Below are 20468 nucleotides of genomic sequence, written 5' to 3'. Positions count from 1 at the left end.
TGTATACATAAAATCAAATGGGATCCAGTTTAACAAATTTTTAAAATTTTAAACTATTGTATTACAAAAAATATTTACCTCAAACATGTGAGCTAAACGGTAGAACCTATTTTGATAAGCGACCAAGACTATATATATTTTTCATCTTAAGATTTTAGATTTAATTTTAAGTGAAAATACAGATTTAAATGAGCCGAAATGCTTATCATAAATTCGATTATAAACCTGCACAAATTTAAGTAGGGATAACAGATGTGCAACGTCGCCTAGTCTACCCATAATTAGTTCAGGTCAGCAAAACATGTGCCAGGCACTTTATTTTAAAACACAAATTTCTTATTCCCGAATTTTATATATGTAGATAAGGAAAAAAGAAATGAAAATAAGTATTAATAAATATAAATTTAATAAATTTTCATTTCAAAATTTTCAATCACTTTAAAAAATATGATAAAAAAATTTAACAGAGGACTCACTTACTTCCTTTTCATTTAAAAATTCACTAGCAACGCCTAAACCCCTAAAAAATTAGTTGAGGGCGGCAGGGGAAGGTAGTTTGTAACAACATTATACCGCGTGAGTCAATCAATCACACACACTGGCAGTAGCAGCTGCTTGTGTTTCAAAGGTGCCGCGTGCCACGCAATCCGCCGACACGACACTCACTTTAACATCATCATTTACTAATTATTTTATTATTTACTACTCTACTCCTCAGTCGTAGCTCGTGGCTTCCCCCGACTTGGTCAATCTTTTCCTCCTCCCCCCCCTATATATTCTTCACATTTCCCCCTTTCATTTCCCTGTGCCACAAATACCATCAATTGTATCCGTATCCCTCAACTTCATTCCACACAAACCGAAATTAAATAAAAAAAAACATAACCAGTATATTCGCTTGTAACTGGATATATAATGGCTATGAAGGATAAATCCAAGATAGTGAAACCTAGCAACACTGCCGGTGATGTCAAGGAGGTCCATTACAGAGGAGTTCGAAAGAGGCCGTGGGGCCGTTACGCTGCCGAGATACGTGATCCGAGCAAGAAGAGCCGCGTTTGGCTAGGCACTTTCGACACGCCCGAAGAGGCAGCGCGTGCTTATGATACTGCTGCTAGAGAGTTCCGTGGTCATAAAGCAAAGACTAACTTCCCTTCGTGTTCTACCTACGTTAACACTCTTCATAGTCCATGCAATAGTAGCACAGGAGACATGCTTACTCACGCTCCACTTGATGTTGCATGTTATCACCCGGCACTGACGCTAGTGGCTTGCCCTCAGCCAAGTCAACTTATGTTTTACGAGCCTCAACTAGGTTCTGGTATGGGATTTCCGGTTGGATTGGCTCCGCCAAGAATGGACGGCGCGTCGTGTAGTGGTTCGGATTCATCGTCGGTTGTCGAAGGTAATGATTATACACAAAATGATGCGACTATAACTAGTACTAGGCAAAGCGTTAAAAATGTTTTGAATCTTGATCTTAATCTAGTTCCTCCTGTAGAAGAAGAAGATCTATGACGAGAATAAAGCAGAATCATGCATTAATTTCCAATGAAATTTTCCATAATCTTGTTGGAGAAAAGAAGGAATTTGATATCAAGCATTGTTGTTGATAATATGTACGGTTTAATTATTAAAGCAGATAGATGACTGATCACGTGAATCCAAAATATTTCTGAATTGATTTCAAAAAGTAATTTCAGGACTTATTTTAAATTTTAATTCATAAATTATTTATTTTAAAAATTTCTCAAACAAGCACTTCATTTTAAATCTCTTTTTCGGCTGTATAATAAATTTAAGCAACCTGTGGGGTGATCCATAAATTCTGATTGTGTCCAAAGGTCAAAATATAATGTGTGCTACTTGTGTCCATGTGTATTAAAGAATCGAGAGAATATTTGATAAATAATTTTTAGTAATAAAAGCACCACTATTCTTCCAAGAAAACTCCTCCTTCTATTTTTAATTATTTGTCGTTTTTTATATTTTTATTAAAAAAATTTTTAAAAAAATATGTCTTACAAGAAAATTAAATAATGAAAATCTAAAGAGAAAAAGAATAATTACTGATTACCGAGGAAAAGTACAAACCAGATATTTCGATTTGATTGTTCAATTGAACGAGAATAGTTTTGATAATATTTTCTCAAATTAATTTTTGATTTGGTTTAATCTAAGACAAAATATTTTGATCATATCTTCTATTGTTTACTCCGGATATTGGAATATTGATATGGATAAAAAATATATATTAAATATATATTAAATGTCATATTAATTATGCTCGTAAATTTTATCCAAAGTGTAATATAAATCAGCCGGTTGTTTAAAGCCTGTTACATACTAAAAACAGTCCAAGTCGTCAAGACTTGCAAGTCAAGGTCGCCAAGATCCACGAACACAAGCTGTTCTTGAACTGGGTCCAATACGGCTGAAAAAACAGAGGCATGATGTCCAACATGAACACTAACTTCTATAAGGAAGGATCTAGAATTCATTATCTTACAGGAGTCTTAATTACTATATAAGTTGGAGACTTGTCCACCAAGTCTCCCAACACCAGTCTAACCCTAGATTCACCTCTATATATATGGCTCTACCCCTCAACCTAAAACTACGTTTTTGATTTGATTCTCTGTAATACAGAGATACGTAGGCATTTTACGAGGACAGCCAGTGCCCATCGCGAGAACAACCATTAAAACTCGAAGCTCACAAACCCTAGTATTAAATACTAACGAACTCTGATTTTTATTCCATAACATTTGGCGCCGTCTGTGAGAAAACAACAACAACTTTGGTACTCACACGGAGCATAAACAACAATGAAACTGACGATCCTATCCCATCACAAACAATCTCATCAACAGTGGAGATAACTCCACACTCAACCTATGCCACCACCCAAGGAGGAACCCCTGTGGGGGCATCTGAGGCTCAACCTCAAATGACGAATCCCCCGATCCAAGATCCGCCACTAGGGATGATCCCCCGACTCCTCAAGGGACGAATCCCCAATTTCAGTAGATACATGCAACAATAAAAGCTCAACCCGTTGGGTATGAATACTCAACGATCGTGATTTCAAGGACTATCAACCCCCTTACGGGATGCCTTTATAACCCGAAGAAGTGAACACTTTAATCGAAGCGAAGGACAAGGGCGGACGCCCAAATACATCCGTCGCTTGGCTCCCATCCTTGAGAATCGAGAATTCTCTGGACCCTACTCTGTTAGAGACTCCGACTCATCGAATGATGAAGTTGCCCCTATGAGGAGACGTGGTGGTAAGGAGCCAATGCCTAGTGGTTATCAACAACCTAGGAATACTCAAGGAACGATTTCCCAAGATGTACAAGAGAGGATCAAGGCTCATGAAGCTGAAATACAAAATTTGAAGCGTGACCTGGAGATGACCAGACACCGGACCTCTACCTGTAACAAGACTAAAGGATTTTCCTCCCATTATAGACCTGAAAGGTCCAACACCAAGACAAAGGGTTGCGACCCCAAGGCCTGATCAAAGTGATTTGATGCCCCTAGGAGATCCTGATTATCCAAACCTACCATTCACTGAAAAGATAATGAATGTGCACATATCAGGGAACTTTAAGATGCCCACCATCAAGGCGTATGATGGAACCGGCGACCCAACTAACCATGTCAGGACGTTATCCAATGCCCTGGCACTACAGCCCCCGTGAACGATGCTATTAAGTATCGGGCCTTCCCTCAAACTCTATCTGGCACTGGCCCAGAGGTGGTACAACCGTCTACCCCCAACTCGATTGGATCTTTCAAAAATTTGAGCCAAGCTTTTATCAAGAAATTCATTAGTGGTAGAGTACACAAGAAGAGTTTGGCTTCCCTTATGGGTCTTGTCCAAGGAGCAAAGGAGCCCCTGAGAGATTATCTGAACTGATTCATGAAGGAAGCCATGAAGGTCCCGGATGTCGACGACAAGGTAGCTATGATAGCCCTACAGCAAGGCACTAGAGATGAGTTCTGAAGATGTCCCTGGCCAAGCGCCCTCCTAAAAGCATGCTGCAACTACAGGATAGATCAGGAAAGTATATCAAAGTAGAGGAAAGTATGAAGAAAACAGTGGTGAACAATGAGCCAGCGGGCAACAAGAAGCGGAAGACGGGTCAAGAGTATGACGTCAAGGATAAATATCCTCGAACTGGAAAAAACTCTGACTCCACTTCCAATAAGAATCAACCACCAATGATCCAAATCCTTATGAAAATTGAGAAGGATAAAGAGTTTAGATGGCCGAAACCACTAAGGGGAGACCCCGAAAAAAGAGACAAAAGCCAATATTATATGTTCCATAGAGATGTTGGTCATGACACCGATGATTGTAGGCAACTCAAGGATGAGATTGAGTATTTGACTCACTAGATATAGCACATTGATCCGTCGCATGCGTACCTGCACAGAGCTCACAAACACTTGCTATCTCATGAACTCCATAGTTAGCCAGAGAATCCACTTTCATAGTCAACGCCTTTAGCTGAGCAGCTATAGCCATAGTTGTATCCACCTCTAGAATTCCTACTACTTTGCCTTGTAGTAGTCTCTGAGTTGGGTTCTGATATTCATTAGCAGCCATCATTAGTTCATAAGCTTCCTCATAGCTCCTAGTCCACAAGGCTCCACCTGATGCTGCATCTAGCATGTGTCTTGACTGTGCTCCCAAACCGTTATAAAAATAATTGATTACCATCCAATCAGGCATTCCATGATGAGGACACTTCCTAAGCATCTCCTTGTAGCGCTCCCAAACTTCACATAAAGATTCTCCCGACTGGTGTGCAAATTGAATAAGAGCATTCCTGATTGCAGTTATTTTTGCCATTGGGAAGAATTTAGTAAGAAATTTCTAAGCAAGATCCTTCCATGTCGCAATAGAACCTGCTGGTAGAGAGTGCAACCAGCTCTTAGCTTTATACCTCAGAGAAAATGGGAAAAGTCTCAGTTTCACAGCATCTTGCGAAACACCGTTGAACTTGAAGGTGTCGTAGATCTCGATGAAATCCCTAATGTGCATATTGGGATCTTCCGTTGGAGCACCCCCAAACTGGACTGAATTATGTACCATTTGAATCGTTTCAGGCTTGATTTCAAAGTTATTAGATGCAATAGATGGTCTGACAATGCTAGGTTGAATGTCATTGATTTTCGGTTCAGAATAATCCTTCAATGCTTTCGTTTCTGCTGTTGGTTCTCCCATTGCAATGATCACTTCCGTTTCTACTTCTTCTAGTTTGTCCTTACGAGATTGAGAACGTGTTCGCATAACGCTCGATCGAATACATGAAACACACAAACAAAGTAAACTTTGTAAGAAGAATAATCCGAGTCAGTGAACTTTAACGACCACGGATGACAAACACATAAACTAAATTAACACCGATCCACGGCAGCGGCGCCAAGAACTTGTTCGCACTAAAACACGCAAGCGTACGCGGTCACAAGTAGTATAAAATTAAGTTAAGTTCGTTCCCACAGAGATTGGTTTAGTTCAGAATGTGCACTTATGCAACAATGTATGATTATTATTCACAGCTAAGACAAGTATAAAATTGAGTTTGGTTATCTAAAATTAATTATGCTAGAATGAATTAACTAAGAGATTAAAAAGCAAGTTACTTATATGAAATAAAACATGGGATTCTAACTTCATTAAATACTTCGTTTAGAGTTTATGCCTTTAATCATAGTATATGACGGTTATGATAACTAATTAGACAACACGAAATTAGTACACACTATCTTTCAATATACGTGTACCCTACTACTCATCATCCACAAGTAAGATAGATGTTGGGAAGACACCAATTATGGTTAGACCCTATATGTCTATAAGATTTGAAAACATAACGGTTTAAGAGTAAGTTATCCATTGAGATTACATAGGGCAACGTAATATGGTTAAAATTACACTACGAATTATGCATGTTAAAACATCCATAAACCTATGCTAGCATGGAAAATTCTAAACCCCTATATCCACTTTCGCATTCAATAGAGATTAACAATACAACTTAGATGTTAGCTACGCATCAAAGAAGATTAAGCACAACCATACTATGAAATCGATAATTCATCACACACTGAAAACATTAAGGCAATCAACTACTAAATTCTATAAATAAATTTGTTAGAATCCCACGATAACGATTAATTCATAATCGAACGGCCCGTCATCATGGGTTCCAATGAAAACTTGATAGTAAAAAGGTTCTGAATACTACAAGAGAATATCAAAGCATTAAGGTTTAGAAAACAAATCAGAAACAAGCATCCAAAGTATCGCCTAATTAGAAGAATACAAAAGAACGATATAGAACTAAATCTTCTTCTTCTTAGTCGTCTTGTGTGCTTTAGGTTTCCAGAGTTCTCCACTTTTCTCCTTGTTGTTTAATTCGTCCTCTCTTCTTTATTTATATGCTCCCGGTTGACTTGGCCGCTCAGAATATCCAAAACGTACTAGAAACAGGATTCTGCCAACTCAACCTAGCGCGGACGCGCCCTACTAATGGAAACTAGGGCGCGCCTAAGTAAAGCGCGGACGCGCTTGGCTTCTGGAAAAACTCCTGCAGATTTCTTGTTTCTCGCTCTGATCTTCTCACAAGCGCTCGCACTTCAATTCCTGATCTCTTATCAACATAAAATCATATAGAAATCCATTCCTGCCTCCAACTAAAGCCCTACACATACTCAACACAAAATGCATTAAAAACACCACATACTTAAGGTCAAAACATTAACTTAAGCCAATATGAAGCGTTTTAAATGGATATAAAATCCACTTATCATTACTCTACAAGAAGAAGTAATTCTTGTTGAGACATAGATTAATATGTGATTTCGGTTCAGGCATAACTTGCACGATGTACTTAAAAGAATCTACATGAACTAGAACGATAAATTTAGTAGAGAATTTTAAAAGTTAAGATTGAGGGTTGAGCTACCAAAACATTAATTTCAAAATATGCACTATGCACTAGTAAGTTTATATCATTCTTTCAATAAATTAAAATAACAAGTTTATGTCACAATTTTTATAAAAAAAATTCATGGTCTTAAAATCATGAAAGCAAACACAAAGTGTTCAATATGATGTTGAAAGACATTAATATATAAGATTCAACATTCATGGTATTATTTACTTTCATATTATGTTATATGTATTAATCTTCTACCAATCGTTTGACACATATATCCTTAAAAAATATTTGACAGACATATCCTTAAAAACTTATACTTACAGTAAAACATTAAATATAATTTAAGAAAAAACTTGAATTGAATTTTTTTAATATTTATTAAAACTTTCTCTTCAAGTCAAAAAATATTTCAATTGCCTTTAAAAAATTTACTACTTTCTAAATTTTATCTTCATGTTAAAAAATACTTTATGCTTAAATTTACCTTTTAAATATTTACTATTTTCTAAATTTTCTCTTTAAGTCAAAAAGTACTTCAATTTACCATTCGAAGATTTACAAATAGAGCAAAAGTAAAAATTCTATTTTAATATTTTTAAAACTTTCTCTTTAATTCAAAGAGGAATTAGTGTTGCAAATAAAGTCAAAAAATAATTATAAAGTCATGTTTATGACTAATTATATCAAATTATATTATTATAAAATGAGTGATTTATTATTAGAGAAGAATTTATGCAGATCGAGCGTTGCAATAATGGTGAGCCGCCACCTTTCATCTTTTTTATATACATTTGTGTGCATATGTATATATGTAAGTGTTGTTTCTGAATTAATCTCTTAATTTTGTAATTATTTTTGATTGTATGATGTGATTAAAATTGTGAATGTACTAATATTTGTGTTTTATGATTTGTGTTTCAGCTTGCAAGTACAAAGGTTATGGTGTTAGAGTTTTTTTAAGGTACTTTTGTTTTGTAATTTAAGAATATTATTATATTTTTAGGTTTGTTTTAATATTTATTATTTAATGTGATTATAAACAAACATGTAACACGAGGGTAAATCAGATTGATGGATGACGTGAGTAGGACATTAAAAATCGAGATTTATAAGGCCGCTGCGAAAAGCGGTTTACTAAACACTATGTCAAAATTAAGGGTTTCGATGACAAGAAAATTGTAGAACAGTTCAGAAAAAATCTATGATTATTCTCCAAAATCGCCATTCTCTTCTCGTGCTAAGTCTTAACTGTCAAATTATTTTCGAATATAATTTTCTCACTGCAAGAGGAATAAATTTGCTTTGTATGGTAGTTATGTTGTTCAGGCCCGGTGATGATTCGTCTCTTATAGCGTCTCAGTCTTCGTTAATTAAGAATTTAAAAATGAACAAAACAAAATTGGAAATTCAAAATAATTAAAATATTATCTGATCTTATATATATATTATATTTAAAAGCATATTTATAACACCACAACGAAACACGATTGAGTAAACTAGTATAAATTAATGTTTTTGCATCATATTTCGTGATTGCATATGTGATTTTGGTGTGCTTAATCTATGCATCACACTACTTGTAAAATTTCAAAAAAATAATTTCTGAAAAGTTTAAAATTTAGATGTATACAAATTATTTGCAATTTAACATATTTTACTGCAAATTTCTATCAAATTTTATTGACTTTTATACATCTTTTTTTATGAACAATAAGATTTTATTGAACATAAAATATAAGAACACCACCGGGACAAACCCCCCAAACTGACAACTACAACCTGATTGTGAAATAAAAATTGAGCTAAACAAATAGTCGTTTTGTTTTCAGATTGCTTAACAGATATAATATAAATATTCTTGATAATAAAAATGGTTACAACAATTTCTCGAACAATCCAGTCGACACCACTATCACTGGAAATAGTAGAATCACAATTGACCTGCGCACATAAAAAACCGGTGATAAACCAAGTTGGGGGTACAGATGCCCCCCATATATTGAACAATCCTTTGTTTGCGAGGTGAGCTCTCGCGATAAGTATCATAATTCCAGATTTGAAATGGGTTGCCCAGATCTCCTAATACACCATAGAAATCATTCTTAATGTAACATGACAACGAATAAAAAACTCAACAAGACATACACCCAAAAATTGGGGACAATCAACAAACCAAAACGATGAGTACGGTAACAAGATCACACCCAAAAGGATTTAGATCTCGATTTTATTGAAAACTATTATAATAGAAATTAAAGATTTAGAAATGGAGGAAACGAGATGAGATGATGGATGGTACCACTACAACAAATTTAGCTTTTACCTACCAATTCAAATAGTAGGAAAAACTACTAAATTGGTAAGTAAACAGTTTTATCTACCAATAAATTATTGGTAGCAATTGGTAGGTAAAAGTTTGTAAAGAAAGAGTCTTCATCTACACATGTGTATATTGGTAGGTAAAATATTAAGCGGGCCCTATTTTGATAATTAATCAATAATGAGTCAGGAGCTGATGTGTCAATGACTTATGTGGCGCCATGTGGACAACACAAATGGCAATTTTTTACTGGTTAATGTGGGGGCTTGCAATTAGTTCACTGGCATCGCATAAGATGCCCACATGGCAGCCCCAATAATGGTCGCGTGGCAAAATAAGATTGGTTTATGTGGCACTTGGTAATAACACATGTAATGGTTGGTAAACATGTTTTATTTAATTTTCTGATAAAAATAAAATTTGTAAGATAAAAAATAAATTTTATAATTAATTTGTCAAAAAAAGTTAAAGATTATAATTAACTGATCATAAGTAACATAGTTTACAATATTTAAAAAATTACAATATATTTTACAAAAATCATTACAACATCTTTAATTTCAAAATATATAGTCCTCCCTGGATTCTTTATATATAAGCTAGAGGTTATCAGCTCTGTTTATGCTTCAACATATTGGCTTCGTGGCACCAAAAGTTGATCCGTTGAAGATGCCTCTTTTGGGCTTCATTTAATTGTCAGAACCTTCCCTTGTAACTGAGGCAAAATTATGTGCTTCCTGTTAAGAAGATGTTCTTTTAATTAGAAATAGTGTCTGATTAAAAAGACTATCACATCCCCATCTTGGTTACTGAACAACAACGAAGTACTTGTTCAATAGTCTCCTTGTCAGCAAACCTTCAGAGATCTCGATTTCTTGAATCTTTCCCTTGATCCTAACAACAAACTTATCAATAAGTGAAATATGTAGTAAGAATAACAACTTGTAAATTAAAATCTAACTTAATTAAATGCATAAAATACACAATGCATAAATTATATTGGAGAACCTCATTTCAAAATTACAGAATCTGAAAATTAGAAGACATAAACAAAAAGTAAAAAATATATAACTTCTTAAAATAAAAGCTTAAATAGTGTGTAGATTAAATGAAGCAATATGCATTATTCTTAAAATAAATATTGATAATTCATCAAGGCAAAACAAAAAAACAGAGCGAATAACTTAAATCTAACAACATGCCATAATTTGCACATCTTTAAGCTACACTGGGAAAAAAAGGTGCCATGATACATAAGTTATTATCCATTCCGTAATGACTACTAGTACTGTTTATTTCTCAATCAAATCCAACTAGAATACTAAACCCAACTGAACATTTATATAAAGGCTCTATAAGTTGGTGGCAAGAGAGCGGTCACATAGAAAATTGAAGGCATGAGGCCTGATTGCAGGTAATGAACAAGCTTGATAACAAGTATTGCAATATTGCCATAATACTATGGTATTGATCCATAAAATATGCACAGAGGATAAGAGAAAAAAGGATATTATACTTTCTAAACACAGAAAGTAACAATTTAAATAGGGGAACAGGGGATACACAATTTATTCAGGAAAAAATATGAAATAAAAATTTTAAAGACGTAATTACATCATTTATAATATTAAATTGAGAGAGAAAGCAAGACAGATATTACCATTAGCAAGAAAGGACTAATAAAATTTAGTATTCCTGAAGAGATTCATTGAGCTTCTCGGGAAAATACGGTGAATGGTAATGAAATGGATTCCTTGAATTTGGAGAATGAGGGTTAAGGGAATTTAAATAGGGGAACAGGGGATACACAATTTATTCAGGAAAAAATATGAAATAAAAATTTTAAAGACGTAATTACATCATTTATAATATTAAATTGAGAGAGAAAGCAAGACAGATATTACCATTAGCAAGAAAGGACTAATAAAATTCAGTATTCCTGAAGAGATTCATTGAGCTTCTCGGGAAAATACGGTGAATGGTAATGAAATGGATTCCTTGAATTTGGAGAATGATGGTTAAGGGAGACTGAGAGGTTAGTATTTGGTATAACTGTCAAACCTACGTAAAAGGGGTGACTCCATTATCTGCTAAATTATAGCTAAGTCAAAATTTTTGTGAAATTTTAGCGGGAACTGTTAATTTTCACCCAGCGCCACCAACACCATTGAAATGAAAATGGATTTATTTATTTTCTTTTATGATTCTATTTTTACAAATTAATCAACCTTTTGTATTGAGCAAAAGTGTGATCAAAATATTATAGAATAATATTTATAAATATATTAAGTTTTAAATAAATTTATTTTAATCACGTCCATTCAATTCTTTACCATTTTAATTTTAGTATTCCATTATATATTTATAATTCAAAATTTATAAAATCATAAATTATTAGTAAATAAAAAATTAAAATAAGATCTCACTTTCCTAAAACTTACTTACAAGCACCAATGGTTCAAATGCGCATTATACTACCTTGTAATTGGTTATGCATGCCTGAGGGGCCGAGACTTCCTTTATTTTTTAATATTTGATATTTTAAATTTGACATATTTTTAGATATTTTGACCGTATATTTAAAATTAATATATTTGAATTTTTTTTTTCTGATTTATAATATTGATTATATATTTTATCCATAAAAAGAACATGTAAAAAATATTAATTTTAATTATACGGTCAAAAGCACTTAATATGTGTGCAAAAAATTAAAGTATCAAATATTAAAATATAGAGAGAGTATTTCAAGTGTATTTTGATGGCAAAAAATGGTGTTGTTAGCAATATGTATATTAGTTGTTTGTAGCCTCAACAGATAAGACCATCTTGGCTATCCGTTGATGGAGTAGCTTTACTTAGAAATAAGTTTAGTATTGTAGCACATCTCAGTCTCTGCATTTAAGTTATAATTCTTAGAAGTTGTGGGAAATTATAAGTCATGTTGACTACTAGTGGATATGTAAATAGGAGGGCTAATTGTAAATATTTCATGCCTTGTAATTTTGTATAAATGAAGTAGTATCAACTGATAGATTAAAGGCCTTCAACGGATGAGAAACAAAGCTTCAACGGATATCTCTAAAGCTTCAACGGATAACATCCGTCAACGGATAAAGCTTCAACTGTTAGAGCATCAACGGATGTCACTAAAGCATCAACGGATAAAGCCATCAACGGATGAAAACTTCAACGGATGCTTAGTTCCATAACAATTGATAGTGACAATTCATAAGCTGACAGAGGCACATGGGTTGACAGAGACAATTGAAATGTGATAGCCTCTTGGAGGAATCAAGAAAAAGCAGCATTTCCATTCTAGTGCAAACAAGAAAGTATTCAAAGATTCACAGATTATCTTAGATTGCATTGGATAGAGAAATGAAGAAGAAACATGTGAAGAACTATTTTATAATTGTATTTTATCTTTGTCTTCACTTGTAAACTTGGTGATATATAAACCAAGTAGCGGCTAGTAATTAGATGTGAATTTTCCAGAGCTGTTTAGAAAAACATAGAGAGAAAATCATCTAGTTTGTACTAGGAAGCAGCTGTGATCAATTCTTTGTATCACAGATTTTCTGAAATACACATCTCTGGTGGAACAACAAATCCACCAGAAAAGTTTTTGAAGCATTTGTGTTCTTTACATTTGTGTCTTGAATATACATCTGTATGCACCTGCTCAAAGCAATTCACACACATATGTTCATCATACCACTTTGCTTTAGAAACTGCTCAAAACTTGAAAAAGTTTTGAGATTTACATTCAACCCCCCTTCTGTAAATTTCATTGTTAGTTCCTTGGGAATAACAATTGGTATCAGAGCAAGCTCTTGACATACAAAAAGTTTAAAGATCTATTCTACTAACAACATGAGTAACCAATCCTGGAAAGAGATAATTATCATCACTGGAAAGTGAAGATGCATCTACATCTTCTCTCTCAAGATGAAAGCTACATCAACTGCATTGAGAATGGTCCTCACATCCCTCACAAAGTGGCCACAGCTACCACTGCCACAGTTGCTGTTGGACAGTCTATTCCCAAGCCAAAAGCAGAATGAACTGATGAAGATATTGAAGAGGTTCACAAGGACAAGAAGGCCATGAACATTTTGTTTAATGGCCTAGACAAAGATATGTTTGATAATGTCATTAACAGCCAAACTGCTAAGGAAATTTGGGGTACTGTGCAACTTATCTGTGAAGGTACTGAACAAGTTAGAGAAAACAAAATGCAGCTTCTCATTCAACAATATGAATATTTTCATTCTGAAGAATGAGAATCATTGGATGATACCTTCAATAGATTTCAGAAACTGTTGAATAGATTGAAGCTGTATGGCAGAGTGTACCAAGTTAAGGATTCCAACCTAAAATTTCTGAGGTCTCTACCAAAGGAATGGAAGCCTATGACTGTTTCACTAAGGAATTCTCAAGATTCTAAGGACTTCACACTTGAAAGATTATATGGAATTTTGAAGACCTATGAACTTGAAATGGAGCAAGATGAGCTGTTGGAAAAGGGAAAGAGAAAAGGTGGATCAGTTGCACTTGTAGCTGACAATGAGAGAACTGAAGCCAGGAATGAAGAAAAGACAATGCCAAGTCTCAAAATTGGCACAAGCAAATCAGAATCAAGCAAGGGAAAGGAGCAAGCAGCTGAGGTTGAAGACAATTCCAGTCAAGATGACTTTGATGATGTTGATGAACATCTGGCTTTTCAGTCCAGAAGGTTTGCAAAGATGAAATTCAAGAAAAACATTAGAGCCACTAAGCCAAACAAGAACATGGTGGACAAATCTAAGTTCAAGTGTTATAACTGTGGCATAAGTGGACACTTTGCAAGTGAGTGCAGAAAGCCAACTTCTGAAAAGAAGAAATTTGAGCAAGTAGATTACAAAAAGAAATATTTCGAATTGCTCAAACAAAAGGAAAGGGCTTTTCTGACTCAGAAAAATGACTGGGCAGTTGATGGAGCCAATGAAGATGATGATATGGAGTATGTCAACTTAGCCCTGATGGCTAATTCTGATGAAAATGAAACTAGTTCATCAAGAAACCAGGTAATTACTACTGACCTCTCTCAGCTTTCTAAAAATGAATGCAATGAAGCTATAAATGATATATCCAATGAATTATATCATTTACGTGTTTCCCTTAAATCACCGGCTAAAGAGAACACAAGAATTAAAGAGAATAATTTGTTTTTAAGTGATAGGAATGCTGTGTTAGAGGTTAAGGTAATTGAGCTTGAAAAGATTAAAATCAAATGCTTATCTGTTGATAGTGAACTAGAAGTGTCTGTTAAGAAAGTAGAAGTTCTTTCTAGACAACTAGAACGTGAGCAAGAGGTAATCAAGGCCTGGAAAACATCTAGGGATGTTAGTGCTCAAATTGTCAAGGTTCAAGGAATTGAATCACTCTGTGAGAATGCCTGGAAGAAAAAAAAGGAAATAGAATTAATTGATGGACTGTCAACGGATATGGAATCAACGGATGATGAAAGTCATCCGTTGAAGGAAGAAAAGGAGCATCCGTTGAAGGCTCATCAATTGAAACAGGAAAATGATTCTAAAAGGAATAATTTAAAAAATCTCAGTAAGAAGTTTGGTTCAACTTCCAAGAACTTTGTCAAAGAAGAAGCTAGCACATCCAAAGATGCCAGTAAGGTGAATATAAGACACATGACTTTAGATCAGTTGAAAAATAGGTTTAAGTTGGTTGAGGATAAAAAGGAAACTAAAAGAAAATCTAATAGAAATGGGAAGGTAGGGATTAACAAACATAACAATTACACACCTGATAAGTATTCTCCTAGAAAAAGTTGTGTGCATTGTAGTAGTGTTAATGATCTATCTGCTAACTGCAAATCTGTTAAGAATGCTCCCATGCCTTTAACTCCTTCCATGCCTAACATGTCTATGTCACCACTGCATGCTATGCCTGTTATGTCTCAACAGAATCCACATGCACATTTTGCAAACATGCCATATGTTAATAATCCTTATTTTGCTGCATTTAGTATGCCTCAAATGCCATACAACATGCCTATGTGGAATAATATATTTGCACAATCTATGCCTTATCAAATTCAATCAAATATGCTAAATGATTCTGTGACTAACCCTACACTTCAACCAACTACATCTGAGATCAAGGTTGACTCAAAGTTACCTAAGTCAAAAAATGCAGGAAGTGTGAAGTCTAGGAAAAAGACTAACAAGGCTGGACCCAAGGAAACTTGGGTACCAAAATCAACCTGATTTGATTTTGTTGTGTGCAGGGAAAAAGAAGGAATCTATGGTACTTGGACAGTGATTGTTCAAGTCACATGACAGGAGATTTCACCCTGCTCACAGAGTTCAAGGAGAGAGCTGGCCCTAGCATAACCTTTGGAGATGACAGCAAAGGGTTCACTATGGGATATGGCTTGATTTCAAAGGAAAATGTCATCATCGATGAAGTTGCATTAGTTGATGGTCTCAAACACAATCTATTGAGCATCAGTCAACTATGTGACAGAGATATACTGTTTCATTCAATTCTGAGGCCTGTGTTGTCACCAGTAAAAAGGACAACAAAGTGGTTCTAACTGGAGTTAGAAAAGGGAATGTGTACTTGGCTGACTTCAACTCTACAGATGTAGAATCAATTACTTATCTTTTCAGCAAAGCAAGTCAAGACGAAAGTTGGCTATGGCACAATAAGCTGTCCCATTTGAATTTCAAGACAATGAATGATCTAGTCAAAATGGACTTGGTTAGAGGAATACCTCTAGTGGAATACTCAAAGGATGGACTGTGTGATGCTTGTCAGAAAGGAAAGCAAAAGAGAGCATCATTCAGTAAGAAGCTTGAATCAATAATTGATGAACCATTACAACTGCTACACATAGATCTTTTTGGACCAGTCAATGTATTGTCAATTTCAAGGAAAAGATATTGCCTAGTGATTGTAGATGATTTCTCAAAGTTTTCGTGGACCTATTTTCTTGGATCAAAGGATGAAGCTAGTGAAATCATTATCAATCATATCAAGCAAGTTAACAACCATCCAGATTTCAAAGTAAGGAATATCAGGAGTGACAATGGAACTGAGTTCAGGAATTCTACCATGAGGTTGTTCTGTGAAGAAAATGGGATCATGCATGAGTTCTCAGCTCCAAGGACTCCACAACAAAATGGTGCGGTGGAAAGGAAGAACAGATCATTAATTGAAGCTGCAAGAACAATGCTTGAAGAGTCAAAACTCCCAACATATTTTTGGGCTGAGGCTGTTAACTGTGCATGTTACACTCAGAATATTTCTCTAATCAATCAGGCAAAAGACATGACTCCCTATCAATTGTTCAAGAGAAGAAAACCAACCTTAAACTTCCTTCATGTCTTTGGTTGCAAATGCTACATTCTAAGGAACCAACCTGATCACAAAGGCAAGTTTGATGCATAGGCTGATGATGGGATATTTGTTGGTTATTCTGCTGGAAAATCATACAGGGTCTACAATCTAAGAACCAACATTGTTATGGAATCTGTGCATGTTGTGTTTGATGGTAAAAAGATTGATGGACTAAAATATGAGGGACATCATGAAGGACTCAAATTTGACAACATTGAGATATATTGTGATGATAGTGAAGATGAGAATGATGGAGAAGACACTTTAAAAAGGATTCAAAGTCTGCCTTTGGATAATGCACACAATGCTGCATCAGTTGAAAATAATGCAGCATCCGTTGAAAGACAAAGTGCATCATCCGTTGAAGTACATAATGTAGCATCCGTTGATCATAGTTCATCAACGGATAATCAATTTACATCATCAGTTGATAGAACTCCCAGTTCCTTACAAAGGACCAATAATACAGGGGGAGTTTCAACCAATCAACATTCTATCTCACATCATGACAATATTGAGGCAACCTCATCTAGAGCTAATCTACCATCTCAAAGGAAATGGACCAAGAATCATCCTTTTGAACTAATCATTGGTGATGCAACATCTAAGGTGCAAACTAGAAGGGCTACTCAAGATGAATGTCTATACAGTAGTTTTCTATCATAGGAGGAACCTAAGAGAGTGGAAGAATCTCTATTGGATCCAGATTGGATTTTAGCAATGCAAGATGAGCTAAACCAATTTGAGAGGAACAGAGTATGGAAGCTGGTACCCAAGCCAAAGAACAAGAGTTCTATTGACACAAAATGGGTATTCAGAAACAAGATGGATGAAAATGGCATTGTCATAAGGAATAAAGCTATATTGGTTTCCAAGGGCTACTCTCAATAAGAGGGAATAGATTTTGATGAGACATTTGCTCCTGTTGCAAGACTTGAAGCCATCAGAATTTTTCTAGCCTATGCAGCCCATGCCAATTTTAAAGTCTATCAAATGGATGTCAAGAGTGCATTTCTAAATGGAGAATTGGAGGAAGAAGTTTATGTGAGCCAACCTCCAGGGTTTGAAGATCCAAATTTTCCAGACCATGTGTATTATCTGTTGAAAGCACTTTATGGACTAAAGCAAGTACCTAGAGCCTGGTATGAGACTTTGTCAAAATTTCTCCTAGATAATTACTTCACAAGAGTTACTGTTGACAAAACTCTTTTCTTTAGAAATGTTAATGGCTCTACAATACTTGTTCAAATTTATGTAGATGATATTATATTTGGCTCTACAGATGATAAACTTTGTAAAAAGTTTGCTAAGTTAATGCAAAGTAAATATGAAATGAGCATGATGGGAGAGCTAACTTATTTTCTTGGTTTACAAGTTAAACAAGTTAGTGTTGGAATTTTCATTAGTCAAACTAAATATATTTATGATCTTTTAAAGAAGTTTGACTTAATGGAATATTCATCTGCAAAAACTCCCATGACCACTCCCACCAAGCTTGAATTAAACAAGGCTGAAAAGTCTGTGGACATTACAAGCTATAGAGGCATGGTTGGTTCACATCTATATTTAACTGCTAGTAGACCTGATATAATATTTTCTACATGTCTTTGTGCTAGATTTCAAGCTGATCCTAGAGAATCTCACTTAGTTGCTATTAAAAGAATTTTCAGATATCTCAAAGGGACTCAAAATCTAGGAATTTGGTACCCTAGAGAGTCTGGTTTTGATCTAATTGGCTACTCTGATGCAGATTATGCAGGTTGCAAAATAGACAGGAAAAGTACAACTGACACCTGTCAATTTCTAGGGAATAAGCTTGTGTCATGGTTCAGTAAGAAGCAAAATTCTGTTTCTACATCATCAGCTGAGGCTGAGTACATTGCTACTGGTAGTTGTTGTGCACAGATATTATGGATGAGAAATCAACTATTTGACTATGGGCTAAATGTTGACAAAATACCAATATTCTGTGACAACACAAGTGCCATTGCCATTACTGAGAATCCGGTGCAGCATTCAAGAACCAATCACACTGACATCAAGTATCACTTCATAAGTGAACATGTGATGAATGGTACAGTGGAACTTCATTTTGTTCCAAGTGAAAAACAAATTGCAAACATATTTACCAAGCCACTTGATGAATCAACATTCACAAGATTAGTAAGTGAGCTAGGTATGCTTAATTATTCCTAAATTCATGTTCTAATTGTAATTTATTTTGTAGCCTGAAATGAATTTGTTGCAAGAACAAAGTTGGCTTTAAGTAAAGTTTATTCTATCAATGGATATTCCCTATCCGTTGAAAGCCAAAATTGTTCTATCAACGGATGTCCATTATCCGTTGAAAGCCAAATACATTTCTGGTAATTTTATCCTTCAACGGATAAAACTGTGTTAATCTTCAACGGATAACTATTTACCTCATCCGTTGAAGTGTCACATCAGTCGTTTTAAGTGAGTCACAGCCGTTGATTCTATTTACTTAACTGTTGATACATACATATATACACAGTTGTATGTATTTGTATTAAAGGCAATTTTTAGAATACTTACAGTTTTTTTTATTCTCAAACGGCTGTAATTTACTTAAAAATACTGTTTAATCATTTTATTTATGTTTTAATTTGAGAAAGTATAAAAGCCCCCTTGAATTCTTATTCTCACTTTATGTTTTCTTGCAATATTCAAAAGATTTTACTCTCCTTCTCTCCCAAACCTCTCAATCTTTATCTGCAACTTCTACCCACAACAATGGCACCAGTAGTTAAGATAATGTCCCAATCTGGATTTGTCTATGAGAAAAACAATTTCATAGCTTTGGTGGAAAAGAATGAAGCCCATTCAGATTATCACAAGATGATGGACTTCATCAAAAACTGCAAACTAAGCTATGCAATGCTGGAAGCCCCAATGATTTACTGTGAGGTAGTTGAGGAAATGTGGACAACTTCTGAGTTCAACCCCACTGATATGACCATTTCTTTCTCTCTCAAAGGTAAGGATTACTGTATTAACTGTGATGATATAAAGTCCTATTTTAAATTACCTGAAAATAATGCCATGACACCACACACTGATAATGATGTATCTAGCATGTTAGATTCCATAGGCTATTCCTTTGGTTCTGCTAGTTTAGGCAGTATTAGGAGAAAAGGCCTTAGGAAAGAATGGAGTTTTCTTGGTGATGCCTTTATCAAGGTTTTCTCTGGGAAAATTAGTAACTTTGATGCAATAACTTCATCTCTTGTTAATATGCTCTATATGCTGGTTTCTGATAGGTACTTTAATTTTAGCAATTATGTTATGCTAGAATTGGGTACTAGGTTAGGTAACAAGGCAAATAGACATCATAACATCTACTATGCTAGATTCTTTATGTCATTGGCTAACCATGTTGATAAAGGTTTGGTCATAACTAATGAGAGTAATAAACTCAAATGATGGGCACAAGAGAAGAGGGTCCTTGCAGACCTTTTGAGAATTAACCTCAACAGTCAGGTGCCATTGGTATACTTACCAATCATGGATGCACCTCAGGTAAGTGAGGTAAATACTTCTTCAACTCCTACTACTTCCAACCCCATCATTTCTTTGCCTTCAAGTGTGACCATGGAATCTGTGTCAATGCCCCAATAGATTTCTACCAAGGCCACCAAACCTAAAGTTTCAAAACCCAAGTCAAAGAAATCCACCTCCGTTGTCTCTCAAAAGACAACAGTTGTAACACCTACCATGAACCTTGAGGGGAGTGTACAGGGTGTTAGTGGTGAGGGGAGGGGTGA

General features: G+C 35.0%; 1 protein-coding gene and 1 non-coding gene across 2 annotated transcripts; both read left to right on the top strand.

The window, feature by feature from the left end:
* Positions 1-794: 794 nt before the first annotated feature.
* On the top strand, positions 795-1600 carry LOC141695811 (ethylene-responsive transcription factor 11-like). Its single transcript, XM_074500023.1, has one exon. The coding sequence runs from the start codon at positions 916-918 to the stop codon at positions 1516-1518; it is 603 nt and encodes a 200-aa protein (XP_074356124.1). The 5' UTR covers positions 795-915; the 3' UTR covers positions 1519-1600.
* A 3142-nt stretch (positions 1601-4742) lies between these two features.
* On the top strand, positions 4743-4849 carry LOC141699514 (small nucleolar RNA R71). The gene has a single exon (XR_012565971.1). It is a non-coding gene; the product is annotated as a small nucleolar RNA R71 (small nucleolar RNA).
* Positions 4850-20468: the final 15619 nt, after the last annotated feature.

The sequence above is a fragment of the Apium graveolens genome, chromosome 11, assembly GCF_009905375.1.
Source record: "Apium graveolens cultivar Ventura chromosome 11, ASM990537v1, whole genome shotgun sequence".
Lineage (NCBI taxonomy): Eukaryota > Viridiplantae > Streptophyta > Magnoliopsida > Apiales > Apiaceae > Apium > Apium graveolens.
This window is presented reverse-complemented; position numbering and strand designations above follow the sequence as displayed.